The sequence below is a fragment of the Muscardinus avellanarius genome (genome assembly GCF_963383645.1).
Source record: "Muscardinus avellanarius genome assembly, chromosome: 2".
In the NCBI taxonomy this organism is placed as follows: domain Eukaryota; kingdom Metazoa; phylum Chordata; class Mammalia; order Rodentia; family Gliridae; genus Muscardinus; species Muscardinus avellanarius.
In genome coordinates, this window is record NC_137787.1 from 36,012,644 (window position 1) to 36,032,125 (window position 19,482).

General features: G+C 40.7%; 1 protein-coding gene across 5 annotated transcripts in view; it reads right to left on the reverse strand.

The window, feature by feature from the left end:
• Window positions 1–2,309: 2,309 nt before the first annotated feature.
• NOP58 (NOP58 ribonucleoprotein) overlaps window positions 2,310–19,482 on the reverse strand; it is a gene marked incomplete at its 5' end in the record, with an annotated part of 38,300 nt that continues 21,127 nt past the window's right edge. The window contains 11 exons of one of the 5 annotated variants that reach the window (XM_080719894.1): window positions 2,310–2,553; window positions 3,324–3,469; window positions 5,816–5,949; window positions 7,962–8,023; window positions 8,267–8,401; window positions 9,342–9,370; window positions 12,078–12,204; window positions 14,300–14,445; window positions 15,800–15,934; window positions 17,243–17,307; window positions 19,204–19,340. In XM_080719894.1, the coding sequence (XP_080576020.1) occupies window positions 2,503–2,553; window positions 3,324–3,469; window positions 5,816–5,949; window positions 7,962–8,023; window positions 8,267–8,401; window positions 9,342–9,370; window positions 12,078–12,204; window positions 14,300–14,445; window positions 15,800–15,934; window positions 17,243–17,307; window positions 19,204–19,340 (1,167 nt within the window). In that variant the 3' untranslated portion in view covers window positions 2,310–2,502. Of the gene's footprint in view, window positions 2,554–3,323; window positions 3,470–5,815; window positions 5,950–7,961; window positions 8,024–8,266; window positions 8,402–9,341; window positions 9,506–12,077; window positions 12,205–14,299; window positions 14,446–15,799; window positions 15,935–17,242; window positions 17,308–19,203; window positions 19,341–19,482 lie in introns of all 5 variants that reach the window. The other 4 variants (XM_080719892.1, XM_080719891.1, XM_080719893.1 and 1 more) reach the window with 4 other exon arrangements.

The window sequence follows — 19,482 nt, forward strand, 5'->3', positions numbered from 1 at the left end:
AATATGTTGCAATGAATCTATTATGTATAAATATAACACACCAATAAAAATTTCAATTTTAACACACGTTTCTCTAACTTAATCTGTGATAAGAAGAATCACAATTATTTCTATTACAGTCAGCAGCAAAAGCAAAGTCAATTCTTCTTTAGGGACATTTTGTTAGTAAAAGCAAAAAACATTTTTCAAAGCATTTAGACATCAGAAATGGCAATTTCTTCCATCAAAGTATCAATAACCTAGTGATCTCTCCATGAGTGCTAGGCCCTAACTATATGGAACTGTTAGTGATGGGTAGAGAGATTAGAGGTCTACAACTAGAGTGAGGATGTCAAGGTATGCCAGAGGAATTTTTACAAAATCTCTTCACAAATATCTGATTTAATGTTGGAGCAATAGTTTCAGATAATGAAAGGTTCTGAGTTTAATTTATCCCTGTACTCTGCTACCTAAGTATGGACCTAGCTCCACACTAACTGGAAACACTAAAACTGCAGAATCCTGAGTCCCAACCTGGACGTGACTCAGATCTGCCTTCTCTCAACTCCTAGATGATTCCTACGCTCATTACTTAGAAGCCTGAGAACTTGGCCCTCCTGGATGTTAAACTAAGTGAAGCACGGGACAAAGAACAAGCCTGTGACAAGCTCGTCAAAGTGGTTTAGAGATGCAACAAATAGACAAGAGAACTCTTCATCATGGGCCACGGGGCAATCTTTTCTGAACATGCACTGGAACTCAGAACTGCAAATAACTCTCTGAGGGTGGAGCGGACAGCATCGCCACAGCCTTGGGAGGCTGCTAAGGAATTAGAAAATGATGGGCAGGGCCGGGCGTGGTGGCGCACGCTTGTAATCCCAGCATTTGGGAGGCAGAGACCAGAGGATCGCGGTTCGAAGACAGCCTCAGCTACTTAGTGAGGCCCTCTGCAACTCAGTGAGACCCTGTTTCAAAATAAAGAATTAAAAAAAATAGGGGAGGGGGTGTAGCTCAGAGGTTGAATGCCCCTGGGTTCCATTCCCAGACTCACAAAATAAAAAAAATTAAAAAAAAGATGGGCAGATATTGAAATTTAATCCAGAAATTTGTGAAGGGGATAAGTGGAAAATCATTTTTTTTTTTTACCTTCCAGTGCTAGAGATTCAACCAGGGTCTCACATGAGCTAGGGCTATCTCCAGCTCCTAGAATCAGTTTTTTTTTTTTTTAAGTTGAGATTATTTTAGATGGCCCAGTAATAGAAAGTAATTCAAATCTGAGAATCATTAGGTATGGCTGGGTACAACGGTGTGTGCCTATAGTCCCAGCTATAGAGGTGGCTCATTTGAGCCCAACTTGGACAACACAGGACCTGGTCTAAAAAAAATTTAAAAAGGTATATAAAAGTCACCTGAGCTTCCCATGGCAAACCAGGTCCACAAGGCTTTTCGTTAGGACAAGTGCTTCATTATCAGCACCGAGCAGAACAGGAATGTACTTTTTTGGTTAGTGTTCTAAATAATTAAGGCTTCAGCCCTTAAGCTGAAAACTGAGATTTAACTAGGTTTCCTTCCATAGGCCAATAGAAGACAACTCAAAACCACTAGAAGTTTATTAGTTTTCTCAAAGTCTAATCATGTTTCAGATGTAAAGCTTTTGACTATATAAGCCCTTATCAGGTGTCGGGATCATTTTCATAAAAAAGTTAGTTAATAACTTATTTTGTCCCCAAACAAGGATGAGTCTAGAATACTAGTAGATGCTACAAAATGACAATGTTTTCCTGGGAACAAGATAATCACACAACTAGTGCTAACCATTATCTGTGACTTGTAAATGAGAAAACTGAGGTGGGCTGTGACTTGCCTGTGGCCACATGAAAAGCAGAGCCGGAACGCAAAAGCTCTAGTCTCTTCCATTTAACAACTGAACTAGCTTTCACACAATGTCCATGGCATAAAGAGAAGCAAGACTAATGTCAGGACTGCATGGAAAAAAGTTGCACGTTTTCTCCACTTTTGAAACCAAAATGTTTTGCGTACCTAGTTTTAAAATCTGAACAAGAAAGAAATCTTTATTGAAATAAATACAGAGGCAGAAAGATATACAGAGGGATATGAAAAATAGTCCAAAAGTGTCAGAGAAGCACACTAGTGAGGTTCTTAATTTGGTCCATATAAACATGGCCTTCTAAAAGGAGTTTCAATTAACCATTAACAATAAATTTCCAGCTACAATGATCAAAACAATTATCACAAAGTACCAAATAAAGGACCAAACATTCTCTACTTAAAACGTAAAGAGATAACAGAACTGCCTTAAAATATACAAAGACAATTTTTTATTGTAGACCAAAGACTCTAAGAAGTGACATAATAAAGCTGAGTTTATGTAGACACAGTTAAGTGTGAAAAACCGGGAGGTGATTCCATTCAACTTCCCCTTGACTACTGCAAGAGAGCATCTCTGGTATATCCCATCTCAAGCACAATGTATCCAGGTGACAGAATTAGGGTTCCCTTCCATTAGTCCTCAGTGTCCTTCTTTTTTTTCTTTTTCTTCTTTTTTTCTGGACTCTGAAAATAACAAATATAATTTTGAAACAGATGAAACTGTATGGGTAAGCACAAACTCTTTTTTCCTCCTGTCTCAGCCTCCCAAATGCTGGGATTACAAGCGTGTGCTACCACACCTGGCACAAACTTTCGTTATAAAATGTAATATAGATCTACTGCTCTAAAAATCAAACTTGGAAGAAAAACCAAAGTCTAAAATCATAAAACCTATGCCTACAAAAAGCCTTTTGGGTCTAGGGGTGTGGCCAGTGGTAGAGTGCTTGTGTAAGGTCCTGGGTTTGAGACCTTGGGTCTTTTCTCAGGGTGGAGGGGAATCTCACCAAGGAAAAAAAACATATTCTTTCCTCAAAGCAAATTAACTTTTTTTTGCGTGCATGAAACTGGGGATAAAAACCCAGGGCATTCTACCCCTGAGTGACACTCCCACCCATTTCGTATGCTTTATTTTGAAACGAAGTCTCACTAAATTGCAGAGGGCCTAAGTAGCTGACGCTATACAGAAACCTGTGATCCTCCAGTCTCAGCCTCCCAAGTACTGGGACTACAAGTGTGCACCACCATGCCAAGTTAAACTAACCTATTTTTGTACTAAGATACAACATCTGGGAAATGGCCTTTGAAAATACAAATATAGTTAAATCATTTTTACTTTCCCATTTCAACTTTACTTTCTCATCAATTTAACTCATAGAGAGTAGATTGATTTCTAATAGAGATTTTACTATGCAGAGACCATGCATACTAAGATACTGGTAATTAAAGAGACATACAGTGATTGCTGTGCTGGTGCACGGCTCTTCCTCAGAGAGCGGCTCTTCCTTAATGTGTTTCTTTTTATCCTTTTTCTTCTTCTTCTTCACAGATGTCTCCTCTTCTACTATCATTATGTCTTGTTCTTCCTCCTCCTCTTCTTCAACTGGATAAGTGTAAAGACTTAACAATTAACAATATCAGAAATGAGTCCCCTGAAAACCTTAGGGTTTTGTTGTCATCCCTGTCTCCCATCAAGTCTTTATTAAGTTCCTTTTATTTTTTATACTGGGAATCCGGTCCAGGGGCGTTCTATTCCTAAGCCACACTCCACCCCACCTCCCCTTTGTGAAGCTGGGTCTTGCTGAATTGCTGACGCTGGCCTGGAACCCTCAATCCTCCTGTCTCACATTCCCAAAGTACTAGGATCTGAGGTGTGAAGCACCACACCTGGCTCTGTATTCACTTCACTCTGTGTGTGGTAATGGAGACTGAACCCAGAAGCTTCCTACCTACCAGGTTATAACTCCAACCCTCTTTGCCTCTGAACCAAACCCACACCCTCACCCCCCCCCCCCTTTTCTTTTCCTTTTTCTTTCTTTTTTATTTTCCAGTATCGGGGATGAAACCCAGGGACATTCTACCTTCAAGCTATACCCCCAGCCCTGTTTTTTAGTCTTTTATTTTTGAAACAGGGTCTCACTAAGTTGTGAAGGGCCTCACTAAGTAGCTAAGGCTGTCTGTGAACCGCGATCCTCTGGTCTCTGCCTCCCGAATTACAAGCATGTGCCACCATGCCCAGTACCTCCAGCCTAATTTTTTATTCTTTATTTTGAAACAGGGTCTCACTAAGTTGCAGAGGGCCTCACTAGGTGGCTGAGGCTGGCCACAAACCTGCAATTCTCCTGTCTCAGCCTCCCAAGTACTGGATTACAAGCATGCACCACCACACCCGGCTCCCTCAGCTCTTTATTTTGAAACGGTCTTGCTAGTTTGATGAGTCTCACTACCTGCTGCGGCTGTACTCAAACTCATGGTCCTCCTGCAATCAGCCTCCGAAGTACTGGAATTACTGGTGTGTACCTCCAATGCCTTGATTCCCTTGCTCCCACCAAACTGGGCCTTGCTAAATTGCTGAGGCTAGCCCAGAATCTAGGCTCGTCTTATCTCAGCCTTCTGAGTACTGGGCTTATGGGTATATACCAGCCAACAAAACCACCTTGACATTCATTCTTAACCATGTAAATAGAAGATTTCAACAACCAATTGAGAGGTCTTCTTCCCTTCCCCTTCCTTCCCTGGGGATGGAAACCAGAGGCATTCTACCTCTGAGCTACACTCCTAACCCTATGTTTTATTTTGAAACAAGGTCTCACTAAGCTGCAGAGAGCCTCACTAAGTAGCTGAGACTGGGAACTGAGATCCTCATGTCTCAGCCTCCCAAGTACTGGGGTTATAAGCCTGTGCCACCATGCCTGGTTTACCTTTATTTTTGTGGTGCTAAGGATTGAACCCAGGGGCACTCTACTTCTGAGCTATACCCCCAGCCCAATATTTTATTCTTTATTTTGAAACAGGGCCTCACTAAGCAGCTGAGACTGTCCAAGAACCCAGATCCTCCTGTCTCAGCCTCCCAAGTATTGGGATTACAGACATGTGCCACCATACCTGGCTCTTACCTTTATTTTTTAACACCGCAAATAATTCATTGGATAGAAACCGAGTTGTTTTAAATTTAAATACTTAAGTGTATTTGTGGTACTGGGGATTGAACCCAGGGGAATTCTACTTCCAAACTACCCTAGCCCTTGGTTAAAAACTGAAACAGGGTCCTGCTCAGTTGCTGAGAGTATCGTTATATTGAGGAGGCTATTCTTTTTTTTTTAATTCTTTATTTTTTATCTATTTATTTTTTTTGGTGGTACTGGGGTTCCTGGAAATCCTTCTACCTTCGGGCTACACTCCCAGACCTATTTTATATTTTTATTTGGAAACAGGGTCTCTTAAGCCAGCGCAGCTGGCTTTGAATCAGCACGATCCTCCTGTTTCTGACTCCCAAGCGCGGAGATTACAAGCATGCGCCACCATGCCTGGCTTATTCTTTACTTTGAAAGAGGGTCTCACTAAGTAGCTGTGGCTGTCCGTGAACCCCCATTCTATGGTTTCTGCCTCCCGAATGCTGGGATTACAAGCGTGCGCCACCACGCCAGGGGAGGAGGCTGTTCTTGGCCATTCCTCCTGCCTGGGCCCCTCTCAAGTGCTGGGATTACAGACGTGCGCCACCATGCTGCACTAAGAGTACCTAATTTGAAGTTGTGCTTCTCACACTCCCTGTGAAATCTGATAATTTAACAATACCCTAACTATTCTGGGAGAACATAACATATTAAAAATCATTAGCTTTCAATGAGTTCAATTATAAGTACTTCTCTAAGACTTAGTGAGGGAATAAGAGTAATTATTTAAGACTATCAATAAGAGTATAAGTGGCATTTAAAAAAATTTAACAAACCTTTAACTTTAATCTTGGCTTTTTTGGCTTTCTTTTCAGTACTTTCATCCTCTTTATCTACCTGTTCTATTTTGCGTTTTTTAGAACAGGTTGGAAGCGTGGAGTCACCAGAGGGATCATAAGTCTTCACTTCACTGAAAGAGCCAAAGAATTTTTAAAAATCTATAAAAATATCTGTAACTGAAATAATTTGCAAGTTGCCGTTAGATGATACTTACACAAGCAATGAATGCTGTTTCAGTTCAGTGATGTGGGGATAGTTTATTATAAAGTTTCCAAAAGGTAAAAGTAACAATATCCTTCAAACAGGTTAGTCATGTTCATGAAAATTATGATCTAAATGAATTTTTTACATTTTTTTGGGTGGTACTGGGGATTGATTCCAGGGTCCTTCCACCTCTAGAGTACACCCCAGCCCTATTTTTCTTAGTTTAAAACAGTATTTTACAACCAGACATAATGGCACACAACTGTAATCCCAGTACCAAGAGGCTGAGACAAGAGGGCTGCAGGTTCCAGAACAACCTACCAAGACCATTTCAAAATAAAAATAAAATAGGGCTAGGGATGTAGCTCCGAGGCTGAATGCCTCTGGGTTTAATCGCCAGTACCATAAAAAACGGGAAGAGGTCTTGCTAAGTTTCTGAGGCTGGCCTAGAACCCAGGATTCTCCTGTTTCAGCTTCCCAAGTCTTACAAGTTTCTAAGGATTATAGCTATGTATCGTCATGCCCAGCAAGCTAAAAAATTATGATTTAATAATAAGTCTAGCTTCTATTGTACAAGTGAACAATCAGCATAGGGGAGAAAATATCTACAAATAACTAGAAGGTAAAATCAAAATCAATCCAACTAATATACTGGATAAGTAAGAGATATAAAACCATTTTTAATATAAAAATGTTCAACAAAATATCTAAAATGGCAGGGAATGAGACAAAATGGACAGATAAAAATTCTCTAGAAGCTGGGTGTGGTGGCATATGCCTGTAATCCGAGTACTTGGTAGGCTGAGATTATCATCAACCTAGCAAGACTGTTTCAAAATAAAAATAAAACAATAGGGCTAGGGTGTTGATTGGAGGTAGAATGCCTCTGGGTTCAATTAAATATTGAAAATGTAAAAAAAAATTTTTCTTGCGGTACTCGGGACGGAACCTATGGGCACTCTACCACAGAGCTACATCCCTGGCCCTATTTTTTATTCTTTATTTTGAAACAGAGTCTCAGAGTTGCAAAGGGCCTAAGTAGCTAAGGCTGGCCGTGGACCGCGATCCTCTGGTCTCAGCCTCCCGAATGCTGGGATTATAAGCGTGCACTCCAAAAACAAACAAACAAACAGGAAAAACCCAAAAAACAACAGTAACAAAAAATGTTAAAAATTTCTGCAATAGCCGGGTGTGGTGACGCATGCTTGTAATCCCAGCATTCGGGAGAGTGAAACCGGAGGATTGTGGTTCCCCGACAGCCTCAGCTATTTAGTGAGGCCCTCCGCAACTTAGTGAGACCCTGTTTCAAAATAAAGAATAAAAATAGGTAGGGGGTGTGGCTCAGAGATCAAATGCACCTGGATTCCATCCCCAGACCCGCAAAACAAAACAAAACAAAAAACTGCAAAACAAAACAAAAACAAAAAAACAAAAACAAAAACAAAAAAACAAAAAGAAAAAAACCAAAAAACACTGCAAAACAAGCTAGGAAGCTTGTATGGTGGCCTTTGGCTGTAATCCCAGTACTTGGGAGGTTGAAACAGGAGGGTCAGGTTTGCAGCTAAAACTTAGCGAGACCCTGTTTCAAAATAAAATAGGCCTGTAGGTGTAGCTCAGAGGTAGAACATCCCTGGGTTTGATTCCCAGCACTAAAACACAAATATAAACAAGAAATATTCTAGAGGGAAAGGGGGGATTCCTGGGGATCGGAGGGGGGGCATTCTACCTCCAAGCTCTACCTCTGGCCCGTTTTAGTTTTTGTTTAAAAAAGGATCTTCCTCTTACTGGGTCTCCCTACATTGCTGAGGATGTCCTCAAACCTATGATCCTCTTGTCTCTGTCTCAGAAGAACTGAAATAGCAAATGTGTACCACCAACTCTGGCTAATAATTAACATTTAAATTGTGTTCATCCGTTACCCCCTCTAAATATACTTACCTTTTGTGTTCATATTTTTCTGCTTTTGCCAATGCCTTTCCTGTTCCACTAATTTTTCTTATCTAAAAAGAAAAAAGGGGAACAATTTTAAGGCTTAATCTCTTTTTTTGGTACTAGGGATTGAAACCAGAAATATTTTACCTCTGAGCTACACCCTGGCCCTATTTATTTTTTAACTTTGAAACTGTCTCGCAAAGTATCACAAAATAACAGATGCTCAGGGAAAGCAGGTTCATAGGACTACTCATGGTTTTAAATCATGGATGAAAGGTAACATTCTGCAGCAGGCAAGGCATGGTTCTTACCCCTCTGTCCTCCAAGGTTCTCAATCTGGCCTCTAACTTGGCTCTGTTCTCAACTCCCATTGCAGAACTGGAATCTTCGCCAAAAGCATCGTAACGGATAGCCAAAACAGTTTTGGCTGCCAGCATTCGCGAAATCTAACAGAAAGCATAAGGCAGTGAAACTACATTTCAAATAGAGATGTAAAACCTCAATAATGTACCCATGAAAAAAACATATCACATTACCATCTATTATAGGATTTTGTAAAAACCAAAAATCAAGAACATTATAAGTAATACAACTTAAGTCATACTCACATATCTGTTTATTTTTTTTGTACTAGGGATTAAAGCCAGGGGCATTTTACTTGAGCTATATTTCCAGCCCTAATTTATATTTTCTTTTAACTTAACCTTATCTTTTCTCCCTAATAGTCTGCACTGAGTCCTCCTTCAAACTAACCGACATTTAGCCTCACTGAACTATTTCTCCCACTCAAGAAAATGCTTTGAATTTCAAAAAATTCTAGTTTCAGTTAAATTATACATCTTATAGAAGGAATAAAAGTATTCAATTCAGTGAAGTTCTAAGTGGTCAGCACAGTGTATGTTATTATCAGTGATAATGCATAAATGTTGAATTGGCTGTTATCAAACAATACCGTCAGTGTTCCACCCACAGGTGAATCCTAGAAAAATACTATCACAGTTGAAGAAAATGGCTATAATAGGACAAATAACACTTCTTCACATTTTTCTTTTAGTGTGCCAAAATGCTTTTTTTCTGGGGTTGGGGGGGGGGTGTTTCTGGGGATTGAACCAGGAGCATTCTACCTCTGACAAATACTCCCAGGCCTTTTATTTTGAAATCTTCCTGTCTCAGCCTCTCAAATACTGGGATTACAAGCGTGTGTTACCATGCTTGGCTTCCAAGATGCTTTTTAACAATTCACCACTCTACACTTAATGAGAGAGAGAACAAAAAGACTCACTGTGCACTATTATAAGGACTAAAAGAAAAGCGAGTTTTTTAGGATGGGGGAGAGAAAGACCAGGAAGAAAATACCAAATTTCAAAAGTACCACAACTGACTCACCTTTCCTTTGTGTTTTGGACTCGACTGGCCTACAAGTGAAGCATGATATATAAGACCATATTTGGGGGTATCTCGTCTAGACTTGAGGGCTCTAAAGAGTGCTTTTTCTGCACCAAGAATCTGAACTGTAGACGCTGCGTGCTTGGCCAAATTCAAAAGAGAACCTATGAAGGAAAAAAAAGTTAACACACTTCCAACTATATGAAAGCTCCATGTTAAAAAAAAAAAAAAAGATTTACAGTATAATTATTATGGCCACCATAAATTCTCACATAGTGTAGGAGTATACAATATTGTACTGAATTCTACAGTACTGCACTGGATTCCTTGAATATCTCAATGCTTTGCCTGTGAGTCCACACAGCAGAGGCTTGTGATGAATGTTTATGACAAACTTTAAAGTCAATATTACTTATTAGAACTGGGCGTGGTGGCACACACCTATGAACTGCAGTATTTAGGAGGCTGAAAGGAGGATTACAGGTTTGAAGCTAGTCTCAACAATTTAGTGAAACCCTGTTTTAAAAAAATATAAAGACCCACATGGGGGTGCACACCTGTATTCCTAGTACTTGGGAGGTTGAGAGCTATTTCCAAATAAAAATAAAATAGAAAGGGGTAGTGCAGAAACAGAACATCCCGAAGGTCAACTGGGGAGTGGGGATCCACAAAATCACCAAACAACTAATGAGCAAATAAAGGAGTTATTCTACTTTAAACCCTTAGAGCTAGGCCAGGTATGGTGTTACACACTTGTAATCCCAGCACTGGGAGGCTGAGAAAGGAGGATTGTGGACAGCCTCAGCTACTTAGTGAGGCCCTTTGCAACTCAGTGAGACTCTATTTCAAAATAAAGAATAAAAAACAGGGCCGAGGCCAGGCGTGGTGGCACATGCTTGTAATCCCCACGCTTGGGAGGCAGAAACAGGATCATGCAGGTTCGAAGCCAGTCTTGCTGGCTAATATAAATTGTGTGTGTGTGTGTGTGTGTGTGTGTGTGTGTAGCCCGGAGAAGGGTTCCATCCCTAGTACCACACACACACACACACACACACACACACACACACAAAAAAAAAAAAAAAAAAAAGGGGGCTGAGGGTGAAGCTTGGAGGTAGAATGCCCCTGGGTTCCATGCCTAGTACCGCAAAAAAGAACATAAAATCGGGCTGGGGGTGTAAGTTGAAGATAGAATGCCCCTGGATTCCCCAACACCAAAAAACAAAAACAAACAAACAAAAACAACAACAACAAAAAAAAGTTTTTAAAGGCCAGGCGTGGTGGTGCACGCTTGTAATCCCCACACTTAGGAGGTGGAGACAGGAGGATCACGCAGGTTCGAAGCCGCCAGACGTGCTGCGCTGGCTTAAGAGACCCTGTTTCCAAATAAAAAAGTGTAAAATAGGTCTGGGAGTGTATCCCGGAGGTAGAAGGGTTTCCAGAAACCCCAGTACCACCAAAAAAAAAAAAAAAAAAAAAAAAAAAGCCAAATGTATTAGACTAGGCAAAGTGGTGTATGTTTGTAATCTCAGCACTTGGAAGTCTGAGACAGGAGAATTGCAGATTTGAGGCTAGCCTTAACAGCACCTGGTTTCAATACCCAGTACAACAAAACAAACAAAAAAACCCCAAACCAAATATATAATCAGGGACGTACATATCACCTGTTATCGGTTTTTTTTGGTGGTACTGGGGTTGCTAGAAGCCCTTCTACCTCTGGGCTACACTCCCAGACCTATTTATACTTTTTTATTTGGAAACAGGTTGTCTTAAGCCAGTACGGCTGGCTTTGAACCTGCGCGATCCTCCTATTTCTGCCTCCCAAGCACGGGGATTACAAGTGTGCGCCACCACGCCCGGCCTGTTATTATTTTTTAATAGCCACATTCAAATCTTTTTCTGATTTTTTTTTTTTGTATGTGGCATGGAGATTGAGCCCAGGAGCATTCTAGCTCTAAGCTATACTCCAGGCCTCCTTTTTATCTACTTGCTGATATTATTCTACTTTAAACTTTTAAGAGATAAACTGGGCATGGTGGCGCGTGCTTCTGTGCGCATTTGGGAGGCTGAGACTCAAAACCTATTTTCCTTTCCTGTCTGAGCCTCCCAACTACTGGGATTAAAAGCATGTGCCACAACACCTAGATGTGTGTGTGTGTGTGTGTGTGTGTGTGTGTGTGTGTGTTGCTTGGGATTGAACTCAGTGGCATTGTACCTTCAATGCTATACCCTCAGCCCTATTTTTTATTCCTTATTTTGAAATGGGTCCACTACATTACGGAGGACCTTACTAAATATCTGAGGCTGGCCTCAAACCTGTAATCCTGCTGTCTCAACCTTCAATGTACCAGTGCGGGCCATCACTCCTGGCTTAGCCATGATTTTTTTAACAGTGCTAGGAGTCAAATACAGAGCAGCCTCATGTTTGCTAACCAAGTGTCAACACTTGGTTAGCAAACCCCACCACCATAGAAAGTTTTTAATATTAATAAAATAATAATCTATTTTATGCTTGTATAATCACCTTATTTTAATTAACCATAGCAAATATTTAGCAATGGAACACAAGTGTCTCAGAAGAGGTAGTGACTAAAATGCCTATCATCCAAGAGGAAGTCAGGCAAACAAGATCATCACCGAACACTTGGCCCTTTGTCTTTAATAATTATAGCTTAACGATGGAAATACAGAAAACTTGACTTAAAAGCTCACGTTTACTAATCACGTTAAAACACTCACCTGCATGAGCAATAAGCCGTGCTCCAACTAATTCCCCAACCATGACCGTAACATTAGGTGCAATGGCCATCATTCGATTTTGCAAATATTCATACAGCTGAGTTCTATATTCGGAGATCTCAATCACCTAACAAAAGAAATGAGTAAGTCATCAATACTTATCAAGAAAAAAAATGTTAATTTCACATCTGAAGAACTGGATTCTAACAGCTGGCATGGTGGCTTGTACAAATAATCCCAGCTACTTGGAAGGCTGAGAAAGAAGTATCTCAGGATAAAGGCTAGCCTAAGCAACTCAGTGAGACCCTGGTTTTTTTTAGACTGGCCACAAACCTGTGATCCTCCAGTCTCAGCCTCCCAAGTACTGGGATTATAAGCATGTGCCACCATGCACAGCTTACGCCTGGCTTTTGAAACAGGGTCTCACTCAATTGCTGAGACTGGCCTCAAACCTATGATCCTTCTATATTGGGAAAACACAGGCTTGCTCCACCATACCCAGCTTAGACGATATTACTCAATTTTCAAAATATTCTCATGAAGGTCGGGCATGGTGGCACACGCTTATAATCCCAGCATTTCAGGAGGCAGAGACCAGAGGATCACAGTTTGCAGACAGCCTCAGCTACTTAGGAGGCCTTTCACAACTCAGTGAGACACTGTTTCAAAATAAAGAAGAAAAAATAGAGCTGGGAGTATAGCTTAGAGGTAGAATGTCCCTGGGTTCCATCCTCGTACTACAAACAAACAAACAAACAAACAAACAAACAAACAAACAAACAAACAACCCTCACGAGCTAGGCATTTGTGTCACCTTCTCTGAGATTCTTGTATAGCAATCTTTAAATTTTGGGGAAGCTCCCAGTACTTGGGAACTTGGGAGACTGAGACAGGATGATTGCAGATTCGTGTTCACCCTAAACTAATCAATGAGACTATTTCAAAATAAGAAATAAGCCAGGTGTGGTGGCTCACGCTTGTAATCCCAGTACTTGGGGAGCTGAGAAAGGAGGATCTTTCAGGTTCAACGCCAGCCTCAGCTACTTAGTGAGGCTCTCAGCAAATTAGTGAGACCCTGTTTCCAAATAAAATATAAAAATTAGGTCTGGAAGTGTAAACCATAAGTAGAAGGCCCCTGAGTTAAAAAAAAAAAAGTTCAATCATCAGTACTACAAATAAATAAATTTATTACATTAATTAATTAAATTGAGCCAAACGTGGTGGCACACACTTGTAATCCAAGTATTTTAGAGACTGAGATAGGAGGATAGCACTTCGTGGACAGCCTAAGCTACTTAGTGAGGCCCTTTGTGACTCATTCTTTTATATAAAGAATAATAGAGCCGGGTGTGGTAGTGCACACTTGTAATCCCAGAATTCAGGAGGCTGAGACAGGAAGATTGCGGTTCTAGGACAGCCTCAGTTACTGCTTAGTGAGATCCTTTGCAACTCAGTGAAACCCTGTTTCAAAAATAAAGAATAAAAAATAGGACTAGAAATATAGCTTGGGGGTAGAATACCCCTGGGTTTCATTCCCAGTATGCAAGAAAATAAATAAATAAATAAAAAATAAAAAAATAGGGCAGAGGGCATAGCTCAAGATAGAATGCCTCTGTGCTCCCTCCCTAGTACTGCCAAAAACTTTATTTATTTACTTATTTTTTGGGAAAAATTGTGTTGGGTTATGAACATAAAACTCAGAATTTAAAATCTCAAGTCATACTTCTCTGCCTCTTTAATGGTATTTTGGGGGTTAATTCATTATTTTGGGGGGAGGGTGTTGGGGATTGAACCAGGGCATTCTGCCTGAGCTACACCCCCAGCCCAGTTTTTTTATTCTTTATTTTGAAACAAGGCCTCACTACACTGCAGAAGGCCTTACTAAGTAACAGACTGTCTACAAACTGAGATCTTCCTGTCTCAGCCTCCCAAATGCTGGGATTACAAGCATGTGCCACCACACCCAGCTTATTCATTTTTAGACAAAGCCAGTAAAACAAATCTTTACACTGTAGTATAGATCCCCCCTAAGTGTGTGTGTGTGTGTGTGTGTGTGTGTGTGTGTGTGTGTGTGTGTGAAAAGATGGCATCAGATGAGGTAGTGACTGAACACCCTCATATTGTCATCAGGTGAACAATAAGGGTAAAAATCATCATTGCCATCATAAAATTACTAAAGATGTGCAAACACTTCAACTACATTTTCTGAGGGCATAATCTACCTGGGTACAAAGATGCAGAATATTGCAGATATCTTCTTCAGAAACCTCTGTTCCCATAGATATCTCTGCAGCTGCCTTCACTTCAGCTTCAACTTCCTCTGGCAGCAACTCCGAAAGTGTGGCAGAGGCATAGTTCTTCCTATCACCTGGGAAAGGTTGGCAGAGCATAAAGGATAGAGAATCACTCAGCAAATCACATAAAAGCCACCAGTCGCCGGGCGTGGTGGCACACGCTTGTAATCCCCGTGCTTGGGAGGCAGAGACAGGAGGATCGCGCAGGTTCGAAGCCAGCACTGCTGGCTTAAGAGACCCTGTTTCCAAATAAAAATATAAAAAATAGGTGTCTGGGAGTGTAGCCCGGAGGTAGAAGGGTTTCCAGAAACCCCAGTACCCCCCCACCCCCCACACACAGAAAAAGCCACCAGTCAAAAAGGAGAGATGTCCAAGACAAGAAAATGGATGCCCTACACCAAACAAAAAGCAAACATGTTGGACCTAGTAGTTGTCTTTATGTAAAAGTTTGATTTCAGAGATAAATTTCTATCATCTCCCTCCAAAAACAACTGGGGTTAAAAAATACAAATTATCCCATGAAAATTCATTTCAGAGCTGGGCGTGGTGGCGCACACTTGTAATCCATGCATTTAGGGAGGCTGAGACTGGAGGTAGATCATGGTTCGCAGACAGCCTCAGCTACTTAGCGAGGCCCTTTGCAACCCAGTGAGACTGGTTTCAAAATAAAGAATTAAAAATAGGGCTGGGGGTGTAGCTTGAAAGTAAAATGCCCCTGGGTTCCATCCCCAGACCCACACACACAAAAAAAGAAATTCATTTCAGAAGAGGGAGGAAAAACTAACATAGGGCTAGGTATGGTGGTGCACACTTGTATTCCCAATAAGTGGGAGGTTGAGACCGGAGGATTAGATCGTAGGCTGGCCTCAGCAACATACTGAAATCCTATAATCACAGCACTTAGGAGGCTCAGACAGAAGGATATCAGGTTTGAGGACAGTCTCAGATACATGAGTCTCTGAGCAGTCTAGGGAGGCCCTGTTTCAACTCAAAAACATGAAAAGGGCTGCAGGTATAGCATGGAGGTAGATTGCAGCTGGGTTCAATCCTCTTACCTCACCACCACCACCACCACACATACACACAGAGACTAATGTCAGTTTTATACTGGAGATAGGTCTAGTCATTTTGGGGATGGTAATATGGCAATTTATATTTATTAACCATCCACAGGTTCCTCTACTGATAGTGATATATCCTTAGCCCCCAAAACATAAATCCCTGTGTTGTTTCATAAACCACAAAATGAAAATTACATTCATTTTTCTGAAATTTAACAGGTATTAAATGATTATATTTCCCAAGCACATATAAATGATTATTACTTTTAGACCTGAAAATCTTAGGGGGAAAAATTACTAAAATTTGTTTTGTGATACAACAAAATTCAGTTATTTTCAATATCATAAGGATAAAAGCATGACTCACCAACTTTCTGTAAACATTTACAGTATGTCAAATTATCTGAAATGATTTTCCCTAATTCAGGGAAATGCCAGCCATACCACTCTCGACATCGCATAATGTAGTTGTTTAGTTCTTTATCCAAATCATCTAACAAGGCTGTAGTAAAATAAAAACAGAAAGGAACTTATAAAGGGTTTACTGTGGCAAAATGTATATAATATACAATTTACCTTTTACAATTTCAAATGGTGCTGGGCATGGTGGCGCCCGCTTGTAATCCCAGCATTCGGGAGGCTGAGAACAGAGGATCGCGGGCTGGGGTAGAACTGGGGTAGAGCTCAGAGGTGGAATGCCCCTGGGTTCTATCCCCAGTATTGAAAAAAAAAAAAAAAAAAAGACTCCATTCTTTTTGTGGTCAAATAACATTCTAATTTATATAATATGACATTTTCTTTATCCATTCATCTGTTAATGATTAACTTTGTTTTTCCCATCCTTTGCTACTATAAAGATGGGTAAAATAGTATGAAGAAATGAATTCCTAATTTCAATTCTTTTTGGGCATATATCTATAAATAGAACTGTTGGTTATATGGATTTTTAAAACTGGGAAATGCTATGACTTTGATGTTCTTAAAAATCTTTCTACGTAGAGAGTGACCTATTATTAAAAATCAATGTTCAGCCGGGAGTGGTGGTTCACGCTTGTAATCCCCACGCTTAGGAGGCTGAGACAGGAGGACTGCACAGGTTCGAAGCCAGCCTCAGCTGCTTAGTGAGGCTCTCAGCAATTTGGTGAGACCCTGTTTCCAAATAAAACATAAAATAGGTCTGGGAGTATAGCCCAGAGGTAGAAAGTCCCTGGGTTCCACCCCTAGTATCACACACACAAAAAAATTAAAATTAAAAAAATAAATAAAAATAAAAAATAAAGTCAACATTGGGAGGCAGAGACAGGTGGATCGCGCAGGTTTGAAGTCAGCCTCAGCTATTAAGAGATCCAGCCCTGCAAAAAAAAAAAAAAAAAAAAAAAAAAAAAAAAAAAAAATCAAAACAGGGTCTCACTAGGTTGTTGAGGCTGGTTTTGAACCAGCCTACTTTTGACCATCCTGTTTCAGCCTGCCAAGCACTAGGCTTATAGGTGTGCACCACCATGCCCGGCTAATTTTCTATTTTACTTTCTAAAATTTGAGCACATCTCAATAGTTGAGCCAGGCGTGGTGGCCCACGCTTGTAATCCCAGCATTTGGGAGGCTAAGAGGATCATGTTCGTGGACAGCCTCGATATTTAGTGAAGCCCCATGCATATTCAACTTAGTGAGACCTTGGAGGTAGAAAGTCCTGGGTTCAATCCCAAGTACTTAAAAAAAAAAAAAAAAGTTGCTACAGTAGAAAAAATCCACAAAGAACAAAGAACATACATAATCAGACCATACATATACTTGCCATGCCTCATATACTTACAAATTGCCTGAACAATCATTGTGTCCACTTTATCAGCACTAAATTTCAATCTGTATCTGGACAGGCTGGGTAGAAGAGGAAAAAGAGGAAATGGAATCAAATTAGTAAGGCAGCATTTAGGAAAAACATCCAATTTGTCCATTTGTTTGTACTAGAGATTGAACAGAGGGACATTCTGTTCTCTCTCTGAGCCACACCCCCAGCCCTATTCTTTAAAATTATTTATTTTGAAACAGGGTCTCACTGAGTTGAAAAAGGGCCTCACTAGCTGCAAACCGAGATCCTTCTGTCTCAGCTTCCAAAATGCTGGGATTATAAGCATGCACCACCACACCCAGCTACTCCCAGCCCTTTTTATTTTTTGTTTGGAAATGGTCTTACAAGCTTGTTGATAGTCTCACCATATTGCTGAGGCAGTCCTCAACCTGTGAGCCTCTTGTCTCAGCCTCTCAAGTACTGAGACTATAGAAGTGTATCACCATGCCCAACTTTAGGAAAAGCACTTATATTAATATCCTAGCTAAACATGGTGGCGTACATTTGTAATCCCAGCATTTGAGAGGTGGAGACAGGAGGATACAGTTCGTGGACAGCCTCAGCTACTTAGTGAGACCCTTTGTAACTCAGTGAGACCCTGTTTCAAAATAAAGAATAAAAATAGGGCTGGGAGTGTAGTTCAGAGGTAGAATGCCCCAGGGTTCCATCCCCAGCACCTTAAAAAAAAAAAGCCTAAATTCTTCTACTTGGAGTTATACTGTTTATGTACTGCTTGCTGCTTGGCTTCATGCTTGTAATCTTGGTTGGGTGTGGTGGCACATGCTTGTAATCTTGGTCTCAATAAGTCTCATTAACTTAGTCTTACTAAATTGCTGAGACTGGCTGTGAACCTGCGTTTCCACTATCTCAGCATCCCAAGTACTGGGATTATAGGTGTATGCTATCATGCAAGGCTACCTTTTGTTGTACTTTTCCCCTATGCTGGGGTTTGTCTGTATGTGTGTGTCTGTGTGTTACTGGGGGTGGAACCCAGAAGCTCTTCTACCTCCAGACTATACTCCCAGATCTATTTTATATTTTATTTTGGAAACAGAGTCTCACTAAGTTGCTGAGAGTCACACTAAGTAGCTGAAGCTGGCTTCAAACCTGTGTGATCTTCCTGTCTCAGCCTCCCAAGTGCTGGGATTACAGGTTTGCACCACCACCCCCAGCTTATGCTGGGGTTTCAAATTCACAAATGCTAGACAAGTACTGTAAGCACTGAACTGTATCCTCAGCCCTATGCTTACTTAAAAAAAAATTTACAGGTACAGTTTTTTTGGTTCTTTTTGTGGTACTAGGGATGGAACCCAGGGCATTCCACCTCCAATTATACCCCCAGCCAGCGAGGCTGGCTTTCGAACCTGTGCGATCCTCCTGTCTTCACCTCCCAAGCCTGGGGATTACAAGCTTGTGCCACCACGCCCGGCTTGTTTACTATTTTGAAAAAAGGCCTCACTAAGTAACTGCAATCCTCCCATGTCAGCCTACCATTTGCTGGGGTTACAAGTGTTTGCCACCACGTCTGATTACAGGTACTACTGTTTATTGTAGTGTTTCTTTAATATAAACTAACTTTTGTTTGAAACAAGGTTTTACTAAGTAGCTGAGGCTGCCTGCCAACTGTGATCCGATTGTGCCCAGCGACCACGCATGGTGCCTGGCTCTTCACATGTATTTCTAACTATGCTAATTAGAATTGTTTTTGAGCCAGATGTGATAGCACATGAGTATATTCTCAGTACTTGGGAGGCTGAGACAAGAGAATCACAAGTTTCATATCAACCTCAGCAACTTTCCCACACAAGAGGTTAATACTACAATCTCCAGCATAGGTTGTTGAGGAGAACTAAGTTCATATTTATAACATGTGCTATTTAAATGCTTACCAAATAAAAAAGATGACTATTTATAGTTATTCTCACCTGTGGGCCAATCCAAGACACATGGCTGCCATTTCACGTGGTTCTACCCCAGGGATTAGTCCATCCATTTGTGATCGGATTCCCCTCATAAGTTCACTAACAACGGGACTATGAATACAACTGAGATTCAGTTTTTCCTAAAAGAACAAGAATATTTTCATTAAATGAAGGAAAAAAGTTTTCTTGAAATTATTTCTCTATATTTTGTGCGTGTGTGAGATACTGGGGATAGAACCCATAGGCATTCTGCCTCCAAACTACAATCCCAGCACTTTTTAA